Source organism: Pyrgilauda ruficollis, unplaced genomic scaffold (genome assembly GCF_017590135.1).
Source record: "Pyrgilauda ruficollis isolate IOZ18807 unplaced genomic scaffold, ASM1759013v1 scaffold38, whole genome shotgun sequence".
NCBI lineage: Eukaryota > Metazoa > Chordata > Aves > Passeriformes > Passeridae > Pyrgilauda > Pyrgilauda ruficollis.
In genome coordinates, this window is record NW_024525267.1 from 4,141,175 (window position 1) to 4,164,762 (window position 23,588).

General features: G+C 35.4%; 1 protein-coding gene across 2 annotated transcripts in view; it reads left to right on the forward strand.

Annotated features, from left to right (window-relative positions):
* Positions 1-18,591, forward strand: part of PPP2R5C (protein phosphatase 2 regulatory subunit B'gamma) — a 72,745-nt gene extending 54,154 nt beyond the window's left edge. For both annotated transcript variants that reach the window (XM_041476235.1, XM_041476236.1), the window contains 11 exons: positions 480-572; positions 685-815; positions 3,376-3,435; positions 5,362-5,470; positions 6,516-6,569; positions 8,296-8,466; positions 9,026-9,153; positions 10,693-10,794; positions 12,686-12,758; positions 15,083-15,199; positions 15,906-18,591. In XM_041476235.1, coding sequence (XP_041332169.1) covers positions 480-572; positions 685-815; positions 3,376-3,435; positions 5,362-5,470; positions 6,516-6,569; positions 8,296-8,466; positions 9,026-9,153; positions 10,693-10,794; positions 12,686-12,758; positions 15,083-15,199; positions 15,906-16,037 — 1,170 coding nt within the window. In that variant the 3' untranslated portion in view covers positions 16,038-18,591. The remainder of the gene's footprint in view (positions 1-479; positions 573-684; positions 816-3,375; positions 3,436-5,361; positions 5,471-6,515; positions 6,570-8,295; positions 8,467-9,025; positions 9,154-10,692; positions 10,795-12,685; positions 12,759-15,082; positions 15,200-15,905) is intronic.
* The last annotated feature ends 4,997 nt before the right edge of the window (positions 18,592-23,588 follow it).

Here is a 23,588-nt window from a genome sequence, read left to right on the forward strand (position 1 = left end):
GAATTAAAACTGAAAATATTTTTTTTCAAAAATCAGTTGTTATAGGTTAAAGGCTCGTTGTTTCTTGTGGAAGAGATGTAACTGCTGAGATTTTAAATGAGCTATTTGTCACTATGATTGCTTTGATCTGGCTTTGGCACAGCTTTAACTTTCAGAGGTACCGTGACAAACAGAGGAGAACAGAGGCTTCTTAGAACATGGACTTCTGGGCATGATAAATATTAGATTACTGTGTGTCACTTGAGTAAAGTGTAGTGATGGAGCTCAACAGAATTTCTGCAGTTTAAATAACCTCAAGTTCTTGTAATTTGTCAGGAGAGCAAGGGCAAAGTTTTTACTGTGTGTTATGTTGATAAATAGAACTAAAAACATTTTGCAGTTCTGAGCAACTAATCAGCAATTTTAGTAATGTGATGCTTATAAAACATTTCTTGTTTAAAAGACTAATACTGGGTTTTTTTGTTGTTTATTTTTTCCAGCTTGTTTATGAATTTTTCTTAAGGTTTTTAGAATCTCCAGATTTTCAACCTAATATAGCTAAGAAATATATTGATCAGAAGTTTGTATTACAGGTAAGATAAAAAAAAGATTTTTTTATTTTTTTTTTTTACTTCAAGTCTAAATTATTTTTACAATGCATTAGATTCAGTTAAAGTGCATCTTTTCTTTTTCCTCTCTTTTCAGCTTTTAGAGCTCTTTGACAGTGAAGATCCTCGTGAAAGAGATTTTCTTAAAACAACTCTACACAGAATATATGGGAAATTCTTAGGCTTAAGAGCTTACATCCGGAAACAAATTAATAATATATTTTATAGGTATGTCAACATCTTTGTATTATGGTACATGTGATGAGGTGTGCAGTTAAAACACTCCAAAACACTGCTAGCAATTTTTAAAATTTTTAATATGTTTATACTCAACATTGCTATATCTAATAATAATTAATACCACTCTGGGAGACTTAAATTAGGGTAGTCTTGCCTATGGCATATATCTGGCAGCTGAAATTTGAGTTAGTGTATGATTTAGTGGGTGGTTTGGTATCTCTGTGGGAGGCTTTTCTTTTTGGGGTGGGGGAGTAGTAGTGTTTGTATTACACTAATGCCTTCATAAGGTGTAGTTCTTCATAATGCAGAAAATTGGCTGAAATTGAATGACTGAGACATCTGTAATTTGCTTGAAGGAACATGTCTGCTGCCTCTTCTTTCCTCAGAATTGACATGTGCAGTTGAGCTCTTGTGAAATACTTGTTTGCTGCCACAGAATGAACTGTAGTATTATCACTGATACAAATCACTGTATTACCAAAGGTCTTTGCAAGTGTGTTTTTACTGCTGTTACATCCCGTGTGAATGCAAGATTGTGGTGCCTGTTTGAATGTTTTCATTTTGATATTCTTTGCTTTTCTACAATTAATAATGTTGTGTAGCTGTTTTACACTCCCTCCATCATGCTCCTTCTCTGCCACTGTTTTCATCCCAAAATCCATGTGTGGGGCCCTCAGTGCCATATCATGAATGGCACCTGGCAGTACCAGCTGCAGAGGGAGCTAATCTTCCCTGCTGTGGCAACAGCTGGGCTTTGGAAGGGATACAGAAGAGCTACTTTAAAATAATTAGTGAGCCTGTAGTGTCATGCAGTCAACTGGAAATTGACTTCACAGGACAAGTGAAGAGCCAGTATATCCCAAGGAAAAAGTACAGGTGGATCTTGAAGATGCAGATATTTTTTTCCCCACACATCAGTAGATTTCCCATGGATTTTATTAAATTAAATCCAAAATGCATAATTTGTTCAAATATCTGAACAGATGATAAAACAGCATCATAGCACATGCAGATTTTTTTCCCCACACATCAATAAATTTCCCATGGATTTTATTAAATCCAAAATGCATAATTAGTTCAAATATCTGAACAGATGATAAAACAGCATCATAGCACATTATATGCACTTCTGAAAAGTTTTTTATTTGCCATTTCCTGCACTTTGCTTTCAGAGATAGTGGAAGCAAAGTCTTCAAATACAGATAATTCTGGTGCTAAGTTTTTGAAAGACTAAGAAATGAGCTGGTCATTAAATCAACTTTGTATAGTTTGTATAAGAGAGTTTTCCATCTGACATGTATATGGGAGATTATATAATTTTCGCAGCTATGAAGTTGTGGGAGAAAAAGAAAAGCCAACCACAAACTTAGAGAAAAACTCACTTAGCTGTATAATATTTAGGAGCTCAAAGTCAAAAATTTTGCATCCAAATGTAAACTGGTGCACTTGTTTATGCTCACCAAGGAGGGAAGTTGTTTTAGCCTGTCTTGAATTATGTGTGAAATTATAAACTCTTGAAGTATGTGTACAACTTCAGAAATATTTCATTTTCATATACTTTTACCTTCAAGTTGTCAGTTTATTACTGTGCTTACCTAAGAAATTTATGGCCTTCATTTGTATTTTAGTCATTGACCAGAATTACATTAATTCTTTCCCCATAGTGCATTAGTCTATTTTTTCCCCTGAAGTAAAATACTTTTTTTTTTTAATTATGAAACCTGTATGTCAATCCAAACATTTTTTGCATCGGTGTGTTTAATTTTGCTTGGAATTATATCCTGAATTATATGGAAAGGATCTTCAAGAATTAAAAACTGTCACTTCAGATATCCTGGATTAAAAATAGCTTTTAATACCTCAGCCTATGACAAATTTTCAAATGAAAAAATGCTTTCAAATTAGTGGAATTATTTTCTCCTAAGTGTAAATGTTTATAACTCTGCAAATTAGCTGAAGCCATGCATAGAACTTTGTCAACAAATTTACACTTGGGTGAAGGAGGCTGAAAGGTGACTGCCTAATAAATGACAGTGCTCTGTCTAAAGAAGACACAGGAAAATGTGACTTCCTTTGTTTATTGCAAGCCTTTTGTGTGCAGAGATCTGTAATGCCAAGAAGCTTTTTACATCCAGAAGGAGTAACTGTTTGAACACTTTGTGCTTGCATTTGCTATAGGAGGTTGAGTCATGACATTTAATTATGCCAGATACTCTTGTGTTATTTTAATATTTAAAGTGTTATTTGAACTGTGTTCAGTTTTGCATTATTAAAATGGCATAAAATATGAGTATTGGGAAAAGCTTGAGTGTAGGCTGCTTTGTTAAATGTGGGAGAAAAGAGCAAAGCAGGTGTGAAGCTTGAAAGCAGCTGGGTGGGCTGCTGATTTTTGTTTCCACAAAGTTTCTTTTCCATTGTGTCTCTCTGCTTTCCTTTTACTGACTGAAATATTTGGGGTCAAGGCTACCTGTAATGATAGATAGGAATCTTGGTGTTAGATTTGTATCTCTTCTCTGCAATAAACCAATAAAATGTTTCATTTATTTAGGTTTATTTATGAAACAGAACATCACAATGGCATAGCAGAATTACTGGAAATACTGGGAAGGTAAGTTGTAGGTTTTGTTTTAATTAAACTCGCTTGGTTTTAAGGGTAGACTTGAAAAATCGAGGGGGTTTTGTGTAAGATTTTAGAAACACAGCAAAAACTTGAATTGGCAATGTTTTGGGACATGACAATTTTTGTAATCCTATTTTTTAGGTCTTATTTTCTAGTTAACATTAGTTGTAAAGCAACTAGCGGTAAAATGTAGTGAGTTTAAACTTACTAAAAATTCTTCACTGAGCATATAATGGGTGAACAAAGGAGGCACAGGTTATGATACTTCAGAAACCTCATTTTGCTTATCCCATAATTTATTAGACTTCAGTGATGTATCTGTAAGCCTTTGACACTAAAATTTTACAATTTAAAGGTGATAGCCCCATTGAAACTAGTGAGTTTTTTATTAACTGATTTCTGTAATCCATGTGCAAGCTCTTGGCATTTTTTTATACATTAGTGCACTGCAAAAGCTCAGATTACTTTATGGTATTTCCATATCTTTGCACATGAAAGTAAGAGATGAGCAGGAGCAGGTTGCTCATGGTTGTGTCTGGTCAGACTTTGTATATCTCCAGGGATGAAGACCTCCACAATCTTTCTGGGAAATGGGTTCCCCCATTTGACCACACTCAGAGAAGAAAGGAGTTTTTCCTTGTCCTTGAATTAAATATCCCATCTTTCAATTTGTCTCTTGCCCTTTCAACACACATTGCTAAGAAGAGTCTGACTCTTCACACCATCCCTTCATGTATTTGCACACATGGGTGAGATCCCCCTGAGCCTTCTCTGCTTCAAACTAAACACCTTTTTCAGCCTCTCTCTGTATGTCAGATGCTCCAGCCTCTTCACTGCACTTTACTGGACTCCCTCCAGTACATCTGCATCCTTCTTGTCCTGGACACAAACACCAGATGTCTCACCAGGGCTGAGCAGAGGTGAAGAATCACTGACTCACCTCAACTTACTGGCAGTGCTGTTTCTAATGCAGCCCAGAAGGCTGTTGAAATTGCAAAGATGTGTTAAAATTTCCTAGGTCTACATGCCTGCCCAGAATAGTTCTTTAATTTTCAATTAAATTTTCAGTGATTAAAGAAGTTACATATCCATCATTACTTCAACGCACTATACTCAGGTAATGCTCTTCAAAACTCGTCATGAAAACTATAAAGTTTAAGTACTAGAATATGGAGCTAAATCTTCCAAACTGTTATTGAGTCACCAGCTTTTTCATTTTGGGTTTTGTTAGGCTGGCTGTAAGTATTACAAATTTAAAAGTGACATTGTTGGTTTGGGGATTTTTTATCCCCTCAGGCTTCCAAATCAAAATTTCTAGTAGCTCAATGAGGCTTCTGTGCTGGAGCTGTTCTGTATTGGTTATTCATCCAGTCCATTAAGAAGTTTCACCGAGCATGTTGTTGACACAGAGCTTCTTGTTCTGGTGCTGTGGGTTTAGGTGAAGGTGCCATTGACCCAGTACTGAGCTACATCTGCACTCAGCTCTAACTGGGTTGTCTTGTGTTGGGATATGCTGTTTGGTTGTAATCTAGGGCCTTGCAGAAATACTAATAGTTAAGTAGAAGTCATATTTTGATTTGTCTGCTGTCCTGGATTACCTCTTCTACATCCAGTCTCTGTTTCACTTGTTAATCCCATGAAGAAGCTGGGAGAGGTGTGTATTCAAAGCTTTGAAACAGTGAGTAGTTCATAGTGAAGGGTGAAGTCTGAACTGTAGGTACAGTTGTGTGCATCTTAGAAAAAGAATTTGAGACTTCTGAAAAACTTGGTTAAGGTATGGACAGAGATTGATTGACTATTCTATTTATTTGTAAATATTAGAAAACAAGCCCAAGAATTTTTGTATATCCTGTACATTAGCGCAAACTTCCATATAATTACTGATCTTTATTTTTAAATTTCTTTCTCTGGCAGCATAATTAATGGATTTGCCTTACCATTAAAAGAAGAGCACAAAATATTCCTATTGAAGGTTTTGTTACCATTGCACAAAGTGAAATCACTCAGTGTCTACCATCCACAGGTAAATTTTACTTGGTGTTTTTCATACTAGTGTTAAAGTAAACTTGCTAGAAGAGGTTGGGGGACTTGAGTAGGTCTGCTGTAAATTCAGTTCTAAGCTCCAAAACTTCCTTGCTAGTCGGCCTCGGGGAAATTACTTAACACATATGCTTATAATGCTTCACTTGTTGATAGAAAAATTAAAAAGAAAACATGTGTGTACACAATAATACCCTTTTTAAAAGCACTGTAATGTTTATAGATTAAACATATGTAGTAGCTGGTTAATGTGAGAGTTCTTACTATTTATCCATGCAGGATTTTTTGTTTATCTTCTTGTCTCTAATGTTTAGACATAAAAACTTGCAGAAAAGATGGTTTTAATGAATGTCATCTATAAACACTTCATTCTAAATTACATTAAGCAGTTCAGCTGAATTCAGTTTGTTGGTGTTTTGAAAGGAATTGGGAATTTACAAGGACATCATTATTTAATTCAGTATATCCTTTTAGAAGTACACAGAAAAAAGGGGGCTTCTGAGTTGTACCATTCTTTTAATCCATCAGCTTATATTGATAGGCATAGTTATCATAGTTGTGATATTAAAAAATGCCAAGATTTGCAGTTTCAATGCACTTTTATCTAACTTAGGTTATGAAATAGAAAATACTTACTAAATCAGCACAGGACACCAAAATGTTAGTGAGTGGAAAGCACTCTAGAGGACAAGGTCATGGTTTTTAAGTCCTGTATTTGAAAAGATGAAGTGTGATGAAATGCAAAGTACTAGGTCTAAAAAGAAAACATCGTCACGTGTATCTATATTATAACAGAGGAAAAGGTGAGGACAGACTTGCAAAGGTTGGAAAGAATTGCTAAAGGCTATTTACCCTTCTGTTAAGTTGTGTGCCAAATAGGTTTTTAAATTTTAAATTTTTTTAAATTACAGGAAGAAACTTGTATTTTGTTTGAAGCATTCAAAATTATTCTTGACTTATGCTAGTGACTTCAAAATGTGTTCAGCTTCATAGTGAGAATTAATAAAACTCCTTTTCTTTTACTGTAGCTGGCATACTGTGTAGTTCAATTTTTAGAAAAGGACAGCACACTTACAGAACCGGTAAGTTCATCTTGCTATTATTACATATTTTGAACTATTAGTACACCTTACATCTGTAGACTGTTTAAGGAGGTTTGGGGATCAAAGTATTTATTTGTAATTGTTCATATTTGAGTCAAATATTTAACCATTTTGATCTATCAAATTTAGTTTTTTCCAGCAGTCATTCAGAATATCTAAAACTAACTAAAACAACATTAATAGTACAGCTCTTACGAAGATTTTATTCTGCTTATTTTGTTCTGGCTGAGCAGATAGGAGATGGTGGATCCAGAAGTAGTTTAGTCAGAAATTAGTTTGCCTGAACTGTGCTCTGTTCAGAGATGGATGTTACGATGGAGAACAGATTTCTGACACACAGCTACCTACTGGTGCAAGGCTTTTAAATCAGATCCTGTTAATGTCCACCAACCTTGGACAAAATCAGGCTTTGGTCTAGCTGCACATAATTGCAGAGATGAATAATTTTACCTGTCCTTTATAGTATCTAGTGGTTTGCTTCATTACACCCAATATCAAGTAGGTAAGAACTAATCTGTTTAATCAGTAGATCAATAAAACAACTGCTGCTAACAAAAGTGCATTATTAGATTATGACCATTTCCATTGTAAAATGGAAACTGGATTTCTTGAAACAAATGGTACGTGTGCACCTGAGCAGGAGTTCTCTTCTAGCTGGAGCTTTTAATATTTAATAAGGTAGAAAATGTCAGGCATTCTGCCATTTGTACTGTATGAGATCTTGTTTTCTTAGCTTTCCTCCAGACATCAGATAGGATGTTGCATATTTCCTAGTAGGAATCTAGAAATCTAGAACTAATATGCAACCAGGTTAGCTTCCTTTTTTGATCCCAAATTAGTATGTGATTACAACTTTCTTTAAAAACTTAGCACACCCATCAGCAAAGTACTAAGTTCCTCTTCAAAAGATCCTGGTCTTTGCTTCCTCTTATAATTGTCACACGAGACTTTTTGACATCTTATTTTTTAGTATCTATGAATATTAACCAAGGCTTCATTGAGGACATAATGTCTGTTTTCATGACTAAATAATACATGAAAGAATCACTTCATTCTCAGAGTTGTCAGTGATGATATTAAATATTGCTTACAGCTTTTATATTTAAAAATCATAGAATCACAGAACGGTGTTTTGAGTGTTCATGGTTTGCTAGGTAAGCAAGCTGGGTGTAAATAATTTATTAATCATGAAGCAAGTTAAAACTAAGATTATAGTAACATAGTCAAATCAAAGTTTAAGAGCAACATACCTAGAATAGTTGGTCACCTGTAATTCAGGCATTTGTAATAAATACTTTATTAAAATATATTGATAGAACTTAATTGCTTGAGTTTTGGATTGCATCCCCAAGAAGGTAGAGATTTAAAGCTGCTGTCACTTAAGTGGCAGGTAATTTTCCTGGTAATGTAGTAGGGAATTTGCACTTTGATCATACTAAGTTAGATGTTAGGTTTTCTCTCTAGTATTTTGATAACTATTTTTGAACATGTCTTACAGATGTATAACTTTGTTTTTTGAAGAAGTGAGTTTAGACCTATTAACAGTTATTTCTGTGACACTGAACCATGTCCCATTACTACTGTTACATAGGACAAGAAATCACGAGTTTTGTGTTCTCCTTAAAATACCAGACTTATTAATGCATTATAATTGAGTTCAAGGTAAAGTGAAATTACAAAATTATTTTATCTTTTGTCTCTACAGGTGGTAATGGCACTGCTAAAATACTGGCCAAAGACTCACAGTCCAAAAGAAGTCATGTTTTTAAATGAACTAGAAGAAATTTTAGATGTTATTGAGCCATCTGAATTTGTTAAAGTTATGGAACCTCTCTTCAGGCAGCTAGCCAAATGTGTGTCCAGTCCACACTTTCAGGTCTGTATTTACTGCATGTACAATGATACCAGAATTTTTGTAAAGCAGATTTGTAATGTATTATTCACCATAATGAATTTTATTTGTTGCAAAGAAGTCTTCAATTCTGTGTCAAGTTATCCAAACAAGTTAAACATTAGCTTTACTGTTTCTTCTCAAGAGTGCAATATGTGCATTCATTTGGGTGATTCACTTCAGTGTTTTGCTTACCTGAAAAAAGCTGAAAAACTCAAGTGTTTTCAGAAGTACCTGAACCCTTTCAATATAGTGTTTTCATTTCATTACTTGTAATACAAGTTCTACAAATACTGTTTCTTTTGGAAAAGTATTTCTTTGCTTGAATTTCAGAGTTCATGAGTTATAGATTGAATCATGTCCCTAGCAAGGTAAAAAGCAATTTTTCTGTCTCTCTTTCCATCAGCTCCATGACTCCCATTAGCACTAAAAAATCCAAGACTGATTTGCAACTTTTCTTACCTTTCCCTTATATTTGCCAAATGTTATAATTATTTGCTCTGTAAGAGATTGAAGAAGTGTTCCTTTTTTCATGTTGTCTTAGGTTGCAGAGCGAGCATTATACTACTGGAATAATGAATATATTATGAGTTTAATTAGTGATAATGCAGCAAAGATTTTACCCATCATGTTTCCATCCTTGTACCGGAATTCAAAGACGCATTGGAATAAGTAAGAAACATTTGTACAAATTTCTGCTACTTCACTTATATAGTTGTAGGTTTAAGAGTTTGGATCTGTGAGTTGCTAGTTTAACAGTGTGTTGAGCTGTTTATTCTGTGGCGTTGAAGTTGCTGGATAAAGAGACTGTTGTTGTCAATTTTGAGGAAGTATTTAGAACTGTGGAAGATAGTTTTTCCTTTTTTAATTAAACAAGAAAGGGTGTTTTAGTGCATCTAATCCATGACATTCTTCTATAAATATGGAGTAAATTTGGCATTCATCTGTAGTTCAGATACTTCTAAAGACTAACTTTGATTTCTGATCACTAACCTATTTGCTGATTTGCATTTCTTCTGCATTCTAGTGAAATATGTTGTAGATCAGATAATTTTCTCCCCTTCTTTTTATTTTCTTTTTGTTCATTGCTTTTTTTCTTCTTTCTCCATGGATTATTTTCACTTTTTTCCCCACAATAACGTAGTACTTACGCATGAAAACAGTCCTGGTCAGCTCCCTTCTGCAGCTGTTCCATTGTAAAGTGCCTCTTTGTTTGAGCTATTGTGCAACTGCTGGGATGGTGACAGTGTCCCAGTCTGGCTCTAGCTGTGAATTGAGGACTGCTGATGGGCTGGCCAAGAATGAGTAATCAGTCTGCAATTAAACACTGGGAAAGAAATGGAAAATAAAGTGATGTTAAAGTGGTTGCTTGCTGTCGTTGGGTGCAAGCAGTAATAAATAATGTACTCATTAATAAAATTCCAATTCAGTGATGCAATTGTACATAGTAAATGTGGGTTGCTGTTGGTTATTTTTTTCTGACTTTCAAGGTCATGCATTCATTTCATTCTGAGTAAAAGTCATGCTACCAGTACAGCTGCACTCTTACTTGTAACTCCATATACAATACAAAGTAATCATTTAACAGATTGCTTTTTGAGCAGCAGTACATTACAGCCTAGAACTGTAAATGAATCTGTAGAAGTGCCTCATAAAGCAGATTGGTTTTGTGTAATTTTTTTGATGTTTTCAACTTTACTTTTCTAACACATTTCTTAAACATTCTGGCATAATTGTGTTGAGCTGAGTCTGTTGCTGTGTGGCAGTTTTCAAAAGGAATGGGGTCCTTTTTGCACTCCTTTTAATTACTAACTCTTTTTTTTCTTCAATTTATCAGTAGCCAGTAAGTTACTTACATCACTCACTTACTGCATTTTCTCTGCTAACCCCTATGGGATTAGTGTCAGCTACTAAATTTCACAACTAGGCCTGTATTGATACATGTAGTATTGAGAGTGAAGCTCAAATGTCAGAAGTGTAAGTGATTAGTAGTACTACAGAGTAAGAAAACTGCATTCAAAGTTGGTAATTTTAGTACTTGTATTAGGCCTCTTGTGGGTAAATTGAAACTTCCACTAATTAATTTTATTTCCACTTATTCTGAAATGATGTAATTTTCCAGTTATGTAGGCTATTGGCTACTGTTGACCAGAAAAAGTAGATTTCAAAGTTTAAAGTACTCTGAGTTTCAACCAGAAGTTTTACTTATAGGACAATACATGGCTTGATATACAATGCTCTGAAACTCTTCATGGAGATGAACCAAAAACTGTTCGATGACTGCACACAGCAATTTAAAGCAGAAAAACTGAAGTAAGTTCTCATGTCAGTGTGTCTGTCTGTTCTTGAGTAATTTGTTCAGAGTGCTTTAGCTCTGAAAAACCACTGTGTCAGTAGTGTGAAGTTGCCCATTTGATTCCAACAGTCTCAAAGTTGACTTGCTGAAACTTCTTGTTATATGTGAACTGTAAATCTTCTTGACAATAAGGCATCTCATGGAGGCTTAGACCTCATACTTCTGGGCTCATCATCTTCCTGAAAATTAAGTTTTTGAGAGGGACACCACTACATGGTGGAGCCCAGTGTAGAGGGTCTGTTGAACAGTTTAGTTCACATTCTGTGTTTTATTTTTGCATGCTTTATTTACCCAGTGTTACTTCCTTTCATGTTGTCAATCAGTTTGTCCCAAAATACTTTCCCCGTATTTTTCAGTATTGCATTGTGTGTTAGCATGTCTTCATATTATTATATATGTTACCTGAAATCAAGTTGTTATTCTACTGTAGTGCAGGTCTGTAGTACAGATTTTATTTGATGGAAGAATCCTGCTAAAATGAGATAGAGAAGTCAGAAGTGTTAATGTTTTGGGTCTCATTTTAGGGGCTGGAAGCAGTTAGTGGGTGCCTGCCCACTAACTGGATATATAATACCAGGATTTGAATTTTATTTTAGATTTCAAAGTAATCAGGGATTCTTTCAAGTAGTGGTTCAGATGAGGCACCTCTTTTAAACTGGTACACTGGAAGTAGTACAGATTCTCAATGTAGATTGATTTGTCCAAGTTTTGAAGTTCCTTATTAGAATTCAAGAAGAAATGATCTTGTACTGTATCAAATTCTTAAGGTTTGTATGTTTATAGATGACAAAATATGAGCATTGGCTCTTCAGAAAAAGACTAATTCTCTTTTTCCTGATTGCAAGTAAGTGGAACCCCTTTTAAATGAGAAATCAAATCTTTTCTTCTCTGATTTTTATAACGTTTTTAGGTGATGCTCTTGAGTGTGAACTAAAGCAGAGTGCTGAGCAATGAGCTAGCAACACAAAACCAAAATAAAAAATTTCCCACCACATAAGAACTGAAAAGGGGGATGGTTAAAGAGTTCCTACCTTCCATCTTAAATTAATTTAATTGAGAGCTGAAGGCAAATTGTGTATCTGCTTAGATATAATTGCTCTTCCTTTTTTTCTCGACATTTGGATCATCTGCTCTGTGCATTGAGAGCGTTTTTAGCACTCATAGTGCAAAATTCTTTTAAATTCTACTGGCCTTCAAAGACAGGTGATCATTCTAGTCTCTGCAAGAAGATGTTTATTTGTAAGAAGGAAAGGAAAACAAACCCTAGATTTTACATTTTCAAATTGCATTAGGCGTAAGAAAACAAACTTTTTCTACTTTGTTTAAAAAAAAACACAGAACAAGAAAAAACAACCCACATTTATGTCATCCCTCTGGGCTTGCTACTCCCTAGAATGAGCATGGTTTTGTTGGGTACTTCTCTGTTAGAATTCAATTCAAAATGTCTCTGGTGCCTTTTCCTTTAACCTGTTACCTGAAGCCGTTGGGCTGACAAGTAAAAATCTGCCATTTTCATGGTCAGTTATCAACTTCTTATTTACCAATATAGCATTCTAATATTAGAAATAAAACACAAATATCTTTCAGCCTGGATAAAAACTTCTTTGTGTTTTAATTTTTACTTTTAACGATGTACGTGTACTAAAGATAAACTGATATCAGCCAGTTTGTTGCTTTCATGAGAAAATAATTAAGTTTTTCCCTTTTAATGTTGATTTGAGATCGTGGGGTATTGCTATGATGCAAATTGTCCTGTCAACAGTGGTGTTTTGGACAGTAGACTCAAACAGAGCTAAATAATTTATTATGTTGAATCCTTTTACTTCTATATGATTTTTTTTTTTCCAGAGAGAAGCTAAAATTGAAGGAGCGGGAAGAAGCATGGGTTAAAATAGAAAATCTAGCCAAATCAAATCCCCAGGTATTTAGAAAAGATTAACATGTGCATGTTTAAATACTCTAATTTTGTTAAATATCAGAGGGGGAAAACAGGTGTGACTGATCATGGAAATAAAGGAATTTCACCAATTGTATTATGGAAGATACACAATAAAAGTACTTTTCAAATTTGTAACCTTTCTCTTGTGCAAGTAATTATTTTTTTTAAAAAGGTTTCTGAAAAGTATGATATGAAGTATTTTTTCCTTTCCGTATAATAGGAGTTATACCGTATTGCGGTTTGAAAAGTTACTGTGCAAAATTATGGAAAAATGTAGAGAGGCCATAACTGGTTTCTCTTGCAAAGCTATTTTGCAAACAGTATATTACAAAAGAGATCTTTCTGCAAACTGTGAGTTTTGACTGGTCAGTTTTCCTTTGTGTCAAATGGATTAATATTGTATGTTCTTGTCTGGTGCATTTGTTCCCATACTTGCACTGGGCTGCTCTGCTGGTGAACCTGCTGCTCAGGTCTTTCCTGCAGGACCCATCCTGTCCATCATTAATGATGTGGCTCCAATTATGATAACAAAACAAAGGTCCTTTAGACTATTCATTGGATGTTGAAATAATGGGAGAAGGAAATGGTTTGGCTTGGATCCCCCCCACAACCCCTTCATTTGCCTGGAGATTGCTGCCAGTTTTCTTTTAGCTCAGTCATATGGTTTTCTGTTATGAACAAAAAACCTCCAAACATTCAAATTACTTCGCAGCCAGAATTCTGGTATATTGTAGCAAGAAACTTAATGTACTGTATATTTCCTAAACCATCTAGCTGAGTTTAAAGTGGTGGAAGAGGGAGAAATGGTACTCTGTAAACAGAAGTGGGACACTTTCTGATCTCAGTGCTATTTTAAAATAGAAAGTATGAAGTAATCTCTTTGTCTAAGGACAGGAAATTAATAATCCTTTTTTTTCCTCTTGGGTTATTTGCCAGGTAACAATTACTAAACTGCTTAAGTAAAATCTATTAAAATTAATAAAATGTCAGTTGACAACAGATCAATTAAATGAATCAAAAAGGACTATTCATATGAATGCAATCAATGACTTCCACTGACAAAACATTTCTCTAATGACATAAGTCATACAAAAGCATTGCTTGCAGAGTATTTGATATACATGGTCACTTGCTATTACCTGTTTGGCTAAATAAGTGGATTGAGTTGTAGAAAAATTACGAGTTCACAGTATCAATGTCCTTTTCTTTCCAAGGAACTTTTTGTAAATACATTTTGTGATACCGCTTAATATATGTATAGTGGTATAGTTCCACTGTATAGTGGTATAACAGTACATTCTGTACACTGAATACAGTATGTTCTGCATAGTCTGCTTCAAGAAAGCTAATATTTGGAAGAAATTTAAAATACAAATTACTGAATGCTCCACTGAACTGACATAAGAATATAAATGCTTTTAGTGCTCTAAATAATGGATTTTTAGGAGTTTCTTTTTTCCTGGAATGTCTATTAACTTTTTAGTTTGTCTAATAACTGATGATTCTTGTTATTCAGAGCTGTTCCTGATTCTGCATGACACAGAAGTACAATTTAAGATTTTAAATCATTATATTTGTTAAATCCTTGCTGTTAGGGGTTTTTTTTAATCTTTTTTCGTTTGCATTAAGTTATTGGTACACTCAGATACCAAAATATTTATGAGGGAAAACTGATGAAAAAGTCTGTGTGTGCATGTAAATAAGTTCTGAATTCAAAACGATATACACCTCATCTGAATTAAAATAAGATCTGACATATTGAGATTACTGGATAACAAAGATTTTGGGTTTTTTTAATTCCTAAAGTACTTTTATATTTGTTTTTCATTCCAAAGAGAGAAAAGTGGGGGTTTTTTTATTGTTGTTTGAAATAATATTAAATGTATATTAGGTACAATTGGTCTTCTAACAGTGTATTTTTTCTTCCAACACAAAATTGCATCAGCAAGTAAAACGATTGTATTTGGATTACTATAGTGTTCACAGAGCACTTGACAATGTATCAGTAAGGTTTCAGATTGCCACTGTAGACATGTAATACTGACCAAATCTGAGTATTTTGAAATTGAGTCTCAGATAATCAAACCGTCTTTTTTTAATGCTGACTATATTTTTCAGCAGGCTATTTCTGCCAAGTCTGAAAGTATTGGAGTTCAATTCTAAAATCTATTACTTAGTCCCTGGAAGTATAAAATATTGAAGTTAGTCTCAAATAACTAGTCATATCATTCAAATGCTCAAATACACTCCTAGTATTTAGTTATTATGGCTAAGAATGATTATTTTAACATTCTGCATTTTATTAGTACCCAACATACAGTGACACGAGTTTGCTGAACAGTCCTGTTGCAATGGAAACAGACGGGCCTTTAATTGAAGATTTGCAGACGCTGAAAAAGACAGTGAAAGAAGAGGCTTGTCAGGTAAAGCCTTGTGAAGATAGCAAAGTGCTCCAATGTATTAATTAATTTCTTTAGGTGACTGTTAATCATAAACTTGGCTTCTGTTTTCAGCCCCATAACCATTTGTTTCATGTAATAGGCTTCACCAGGGCTGCTACTTTCAAATGATAGTCTAGCAGCAGAAGTAGTGTTATGTTTCTAATGCCTGTGAATCTGCTACATAGTCTCTTTTAAGGTTTCTTTCAGAAACTTTGTTGGACCACTGTGACTTAGTAACTTTGAACGCAGCAATAAATAAATAGCTAAGTAAAAGCCAATCAGTTTTTTATAAGGACCTGCTTATATGAAAAAAATTAATAAACAAACAAATTAGGCTAGGTGAGACAGACATGGGAACTCCATAAAGACACTATTATTATAAATTAAATGTACTTTGTTAGGAATATTTTCTGGTTTTGAGAGAGCATTGGTAAAATGGTAGCGATGTCATGGTTGTTAATAGCTTAGAAATTCATAGTTGTTTCTAGTTTTCCTCTTAGCAAAAAAATTGGTTTTAATACTTGAAATTGCATAGATGGTAAAGAGGGTAGAGGAGAAAGTATAAACTTCTTTCCAGATGTTTTTTACTTCTTTTCCTGTAAGTGAGCGTACTGATGTGCAAGAAGTACTCTTAAGTAATGTTTAGTAATTAGTATGTTTGGTTAACTTTGATTTATTTTTATTTCAGGCACAAAAAGATCAGAAAAAAGATCGTCCTCTTGTGCGACGCAAGTCAGAACTGCCTCAGGATATCTATACCATGAAAGCCTTGGAATCACATTGCAGAGCTGATGAATTAATATCACATGATGGGCATTAAACTATTACAGTGAAATATTATTTTGGAGGAAAAATTGGTTTTTTTTCTGGACTCAGTTCTACAGTAGAACTTATTTTTTTGTGCCATACCAATCAGTTACACACAAAGTCAAAGCTTTCTTCAACCCATTTCTGTAGGCAATAACTTAATAGAGTATGCAGCTCAAGATTAGTAGTTCAAACAATGGTAAATTACCCAGTCCCATTTGCAGAATATTGGGTTGACTATAATCAAGTGGACGCAATTTCCTGGAGGTGTTGTCATAGTACCAGCTAGCTGATAACATGCTGGTTTTTTAGTCATATTTGAGAAAAGTGTTCCATAAAATCTTTCCATCTAAATAAGTGAATGACCAATAGTTGGTACTAATGATAAACAAGTGTTTTCAGAAGTAAAATTATTTCAAATATAAGTATTAAACTTTTTCTAGGATTTCTCACCTTTACAGTTGTTTCAACATTATTGCTGTCTTGTTATATACCAGCAGTTTTGAAAATACAATTATTCTTTCATATTATAAAACATGGCTTACAAACTGGTAACATTCATGACAATCCTCAGTTATCATTCCTTTCTAAGAATTCTGTAAATTAATTTCTCTTTTACTTAGGGTAAAGATATATATATCTATATATACCACATCCTAATACTTTATGTATATTTAAAGCCATATCTTCCAGTCTTTAGTGTATAATATGGCACCAATATTCCAGATATGAACCAGTAGAAGAATTTTTCCTAAAATGAAAATTTGTTTACTATGACTGGGAATAGTCTGAAAATAAAATTTCATTTTAAGTTTTTTCAAGTCAATAAAATAACTCTTTCACTGTTTTCTCCCTTATCTGAGCTTTTAATACTCAGCATTTTTCTTGGGCTCTAGGAGTTCAATATTCTGTGGCAGATACTATGTGTGATTTCAGTTGCATCAGTTTTTATCTGAAAGATGAACACAACATCATAAGCTTATTAAAATTTTAAAAAAAATTTAAAAAAATAACTCTTGAATTCCATTCTGCTTCTTTTTAAATGAGTCTAAGAGCTGAGGAGATAGTGACCATAATTTTACCGTGAAAATATTTTTGTTGTTGTTGTAAAGAGCACATGTGCTGCAAATACACCTCACAAGTGAACTGAAAATGCATCTGAGTTGCTGATGATCTTCAAATGCTGCTATATATTCCACAAGATTACTTGCATGTAATGAGCTTTTTGTTGTAGATGGAAAAGCACGGGAGGAAAATCTCTTTTAAAATATAGTGCTTTGTCTTCAATATTTGATTTCTCTCAGGGTGGCCAGTATTTTGACTTACTTATCCTGCTTACAAGCTGTTTGAAATGTGTTCTGCTATTCTAAATGGGTGATTAGTTTCTTTTGTCTCTGGCAGTAACATGATATAACTTAATGTTTAATGTCTTGATACATAAAGAGATAAAGTGGCTTCTTTAAAAATAGTTTTGTTTTACTTTTTAAGGAAGTATAACATCTCCTGCATCCATAAAAAAAAAAGTATTGCTCAAAGCAGACATTCATAGTAACCTTGTGCAGATGTAGTGCCTGCTGTTCGTTGGTTGCATTTAACATTCAATTTCCAATATTTGTTACATTGTCTATTGGAAGAAAATTGTGAGTGGTGAATATTGGCTTACAACACCTAAATTTAAAGACCAACCCAACCTTTAAGTGGAATGTCCACAGTGTCTGAAAACATTTCCTGTAAAACTTGAAAAAGAAAACGCTTTACCATTAGGATAAACTATATGAAAACAGTTTAAAGATGCCTTCTACTTTTGAGGGAAAAAGGGTGCTTTTTTAATTGTGTAAAGCAACATCTATGTATTTTGATATACCATTGTTTGAACTTCCATCTTTAGCTGGTAGATTATCAGTTACCTTTGATTTTGGGTGTTCAGTATGTCTGTGCAAGAGATTGCTGAAAGGAATTATTCTTATGTTATCCAAGGGGGGGGAAAATCCCAACTGTATATCAGTGTTTGATTGATTGTGTGATACTCAACGTATAAGAACATCTTTCACTGTCTAGATTTTATTTTTATTCTTTATTGAAGATAAACACTCACCAAAAAGGGAAGTATTGTGGTAATTTAGACGCTTCAAGTTCTCTATAAAGGCATATTTGAAATTTTGGGTCACTGAACATTTGCTTAGGCAATATTCCAAAATCTTACCATCACTAATGGTTTAGCATGTTTGTTATCAATATTTATATATTTCGTATAATCTTGTACTAAACAATTCTAAAACTAATACATCCAAAATAAAAAGAAAAATTAAAGTAGCATTTTGGTGACTGTTGTTCTTCATAAAGTTCTGTCTGATACCTTCCCCCATTTTCCAAAATTACACCTGTACATCAGGAATGTCGAAAGTAATATTACAAGTGTCTTTTTAGTGTGGCTTTAGTATGGCTTCATTTTAATATTGTACATACATTGTACCTTGTTTTATGGTAATAAGTAATAAAAATGTAGACTTCATATTTTGTACAGAATCGTCCTATGTACAGAATAAAAAGTTCCTAGAAACAGCAAAAATAGGTAAGTGGCACAATTATTTTTCATTAGACAATATCTGTAACATTATGCGTTAGTGGAATGTTAAGTTCAAATGTACCTACATATTTTTTAACATTTTGTAATTCAATTTTTTGTTCTGGCATTGTTTCTGAAGAACTTCATACACCTGCCATTTAATATGCTTTTATCTAATTTTAAAACTTAAAAAAAAAAAAAAGGTGTATTATATGGACAAATAAAGAACATGTGAATTTTACTTGCTCATCATGAAACTAAGTTTAACACAAGGTGTTTGGGGGTGTGTTCAGATTATCACTGCTAGCAGAGTGATCTGTACAAATTAGCTTCACAAATTTCACAAAAGCAAAACAAAATTATGGAAAGGCCATTAAGTAAAAAAAAAAAAAAATAAAAGGGCAGGAATGATTGATATTCGGTAGAAAAAGCAGACTTCACCTGTAGAACAGCAATCAGTACTGAAATTTGGTAGTACTGTAATCTACAAATAGGAAAAATACATCTTTCATACCATAGTATTTTCCCCTGAAACATTTCTATGTTGACAGGCTTCAATCAAAGTAGCCATAAAATCTGGGGTTATATTGTGGTATTCGATACCTAATCAAGTGGCAAGGATATAGGGAAAAATGTAAGTCTACAGTAAGACTTGTCTTCTGTCTATAATCCGTAAAAATCTTCAAAAGAACTAAGGAAATTACTCATATGAAGCTGACATTCAGTAACTGGGGAAGTTGGGGGGGTTGGGCCTGGGATCAAGAGCTGACTACTGGCTTGAGTTACAAATGTAATATTTGAGTTACAAGATGGGTCTGTGTAGTGAAAGAAACCATTTGATGCAGGAGCTCAGTAGTAAACTCATCAAATCAAATAAAAACAAGATATTGAAATAACTGAGGATCCAGTTATTCACTTTTGGAAATCAGGGTTAAATACATCTCAAAATACAATGTTCTAAAATACTGAGAGCTATGACATTTTTTCCACATAAGTACTTCAGTGAGTTGCCAGCTTTTTTAGGAAATGACCTTTAATCCTTTCCCTCTAAGGGAATTAGTCTCAGGGGCTTTGACCAGCAGTGTTTTTTGGCTCTGCTTTCATGTTTTGGCTTTGTAGAATTGGAAAGGAAGGTGCTAGTGTAGCACATATTGCTTGTGTTTGGAGATGTGTTCCTTTGCTTTATTTATCTCACAAATGTACTTACAGGAGATAGCTGTGATTTCAGGTTATCCATGTTCTGGATTGTTTTATGGGCCACCCACCTAAAAGTGGAGCACTTCTGCCCCTTGGATCTTGTCCTTACTGCGTGCAGTGATTGTGGAGACTCTGACTGTGTATAGCTAATTAAGAAATGCCATTCTAATTACCATATCACTGTCTCCCTGGATTATAGTTTCTTTTCTATGAGGAGACTTGGCTTGAGCTGTCTTTACTTTATGAAATAAAACTTGGATGTAGTTAAACATTTAATATGAACAAATTCCCAAGGGAGAATTTACTGTGGAGCTAAAAGAAGGCAGTGCATTATTCCTTCCTGAGCTCACTGAAGAGCAGCACGGCTGCAGCTGGCTCTCGCTGGAGCCAGGCACGCGGGGACTGCATTCATTCCCACCCCAGGGAGGTCTGCACACACTCTGAAGGTTTGTAAGCACTGACCCTGTGGTGAGGAGGGGAGAGGGCAGTCACATAATTGCCTTGAGCTATTTTAGGCATTTTTGCCATCCAAAAAACCACACTGAGAGGGTTCATGCTAGCATGAAGACCTTGCCATAGTAATTTTTCTAGTACAGTCGCTGTAGAATTAAAGATGCAAGAGGATTAGACATGGGAAAGGAAAGGAGCTGATTTGCTCTAAAGGTTACTTGTTGGGGTATTTTCCTTTGTTGTTGGTTTCAAATACTACTAAATTAATATTGATTATTTTGGAAAAATTAATATTAATTAATTTTAAAATCCTTTTTTCCTCCACTGTTGTTTCTTTTATAACTTACAAAAAAGGTTTTCTTCCTACATACATTGTATTGCATTTTCTAGGAGTCACCTCGACTTAATTTGCCTTCCTCCTGCTCCCCTTAACACAGTAGATAAGGTTGAAATGATTGTTTACATCTTGACAAGTCCTATTTTCATTAGGATTCTCTGAAATACATGTCTTTAGTTAAATTATATGGGAAATGTGTCATATTGGCAGTCTTGCCCTTTGGATGGCTGACTTCAGTGGCTTCTCACACCTGTAAGAAGGGACAGGTCTTCTGTGTGCCCAGGAAAATGACATACATAATCAACTACAACCAGATCAAGGCAAATTATTTTTCACCCTGAGCAAGTAAAGACTTTCCTCTCTCCATAGGCTTTGACTGCAAAAGAGAACTTATGTTAAAAATCAGTTTATCATGTCTCTGCCTCAGTTTCCTTTAACTTAATTTGCCATCTTCCTCCTGCTCCCCTTAACACAGTAGATAAGGTTGAAATGATTGAAGGAATACAAAGTCTCTAGCTACTCTGGCTTTTCGTTGCAAGTAGCCTAACACTTAGCTATCAGAATTCAAGACTTGTTGCATGTCTTGAATGCAACATGGAGCATTTCTGATTTTAAAACCTACAGTTAAGATGAGACTTGTTGAGGGTTTTTTGACCCTACTTTTTCTGCAAGTCAGCAGCAATATATATAAATATTTACTTGAATTTTAATTTCCTATCCCTGTCCTGCTTTCTTCTACTTCCTTCCTTATTTTCCCGATTTGCATTTTTTCCTGGCAACAGTTTTACAGCAGTGAGATATTGTATCTTGCCTTGTGAGCTACAGAAATTCTGTGACAGTTCGGCATGGCAGGTGATGACTGCTCCAGAAGAATGAGCATGCCAGTACTTGGAATCATTGCTTGAGCTCACCTCCAAAGAGATGCCAAGTTACACCTGAGATGTATCTAGATTGCTTAGGAATATTATCAACACCTTTCTAATGAACATCTCCACATCCAGAATGTTAATTTAACCTGTGGGTTTGGGGTGCTTGGCCTGTACTGGTGCTTACTGTGTGGATGTAAGAAGTAGCTAATCCTCCCTGCATTGGAAAGCTGTCAGCCAAGACAGGATAGTCTTGGTGGAATTCAGACAGCCATGCAAAGTTAGCACTTTTTACTATACAATACGCAATCCTGAAACAACCTGAGTGTAGAAGAATTACAAGGTGTGAGCAAACTGGACTTCAGAAAATTGAAATAGGTGAGTGTTGTATTAAACATTGTCTCAGTAATCATCCTATGAACAGAATATTCAGAGAAGTATCTACCACTATTTTTCTTTTAAAAAATTACTGGGGGGGGGTAGGTGAATAGGTTTGATTCATCAAAAAATAATCACCTCTGTTAGTTTTAGTACTTGCAGTTGAAACTTAGTTGCTGAACAAATTATTTTTCTTCCAGGCAGGAATGTTTGAGATTTTTATTACTTAAGAAATCTGTTTTTTCAAAGTTAAACTGGACTCATAAATGCTTCAGGAGCCTGCCTGAGCATGGCATGCTTTTTCCCTTGGTAGAAATAGAGAAGCTGGGATATGTGGGTGAGCTTTCCAGATTTCAAGTGTCCTAGCTGGACATAAAACACTTTAATTCTGAGTTACACTTGTGTAGAGGCTTACAGGTCTTTCTTTGCTTGCCAGGATATTCCACCCCAGTTTCCTTATTTCTTGGGCAATACATCTGAACAGATCCTGGGTTTGGGGGTCTCTGTGCATTTCCCTGTGTATCTCTTGAGGAAATGCATGGGAGGGTCAGATGGAGTTTTGTATTATTGTTTTGCTTTTGGGGACAACATTCCCTTTTTTACTTCCATGTGAGCAAAAACTGGAGTTTCAGCCTGTGGGTCACCCACCATCCCTAGTGTACTTTTGGGGAGTCAGTGGAATTGCTTTGGAACTTCACTCCCCTCTCCCAGACACCTCCAAACGGCAGCCAGGACTAGGGGACTAGTTTAGGCAAAGAGGAACAGGATGGTCCATCTCAGCAGCAGTGAGTTAAACTCATCTAATACCTCTATCAGTTAAACATACATTGAGATGTGTGCAATACATTGAGAGGTGTTTAGGAATTTTTAAAAATTGTTCCATTTTTAATAAAATCCCCTTTCTCACTGAAGTACTCCTGTCTCCTTTTGTGTCCTTTGCTTTTGGGAAGCAGCCTCACCAAAGACTAGGATTAATGGTTTGGGTGCCGGATTGATTAAACTGTAATTAGTACAGCTGGCTGGCTGGGCATGTAAGCACCGGAGATATTTCACTGAAGAAGCCTTGCAGTTGGCCTGCTGCTTTCTTCACGGGAATCTGTAATTTTAGCCACCAGACCTTATGGCTTCTGGGTTGATTTTTCACATGAAATAAACACTTTTCATTCGGACAAACGAGCCTTACTCCTTCCGGGTAAGGAGGCAGTAGCGGCAGGACACATCTCTCCCGGGTGCTGCTGCCAGGCCAGTGGGGGGAGGCTGTTGCCTTCCCTTTTCGCTCACATCCCGCCCTCTCCTTCCAGAATAAGCCACTCTTACACAACTCCTGTGGAAGAGCTTCCTGCGGGGAGCCCTTCAGTAACTGAAAGGAGCTTACAAGAAAGACGCAGAGGAGCTTCTTACAAGAACATGTAGTGACAGAACAAGGGGAATGGATTCAAACTGAAAGAGAGTAGGTTTAGATTAGCTATTAGGAGGAGGTTCTTGACAGTGAGGATGGCGAAGCACTGAAACGGGCTGCCCAGAGAAGCTGTGAATGCCCATCCCTGACAGTGCTCTAGGCCACGTTGGATGGGGCCCTGAGCAGCCTGGTCTAGTAGAAGGTGTTGCTGCCTATGTTAGGCGTGATGAATCCAGGTGCTTTTTAAGGCCTCTCAAGATAAACCGCTCCATGATCCTCCTACGAGTAGGTGGCGGCGGGGAGCGGCCGCTGCCCGGGCGGGGCCGGCGGGCGGAGCGGGGCGGGCCGGGCCGCCCGTCCCAGGCTCCCCC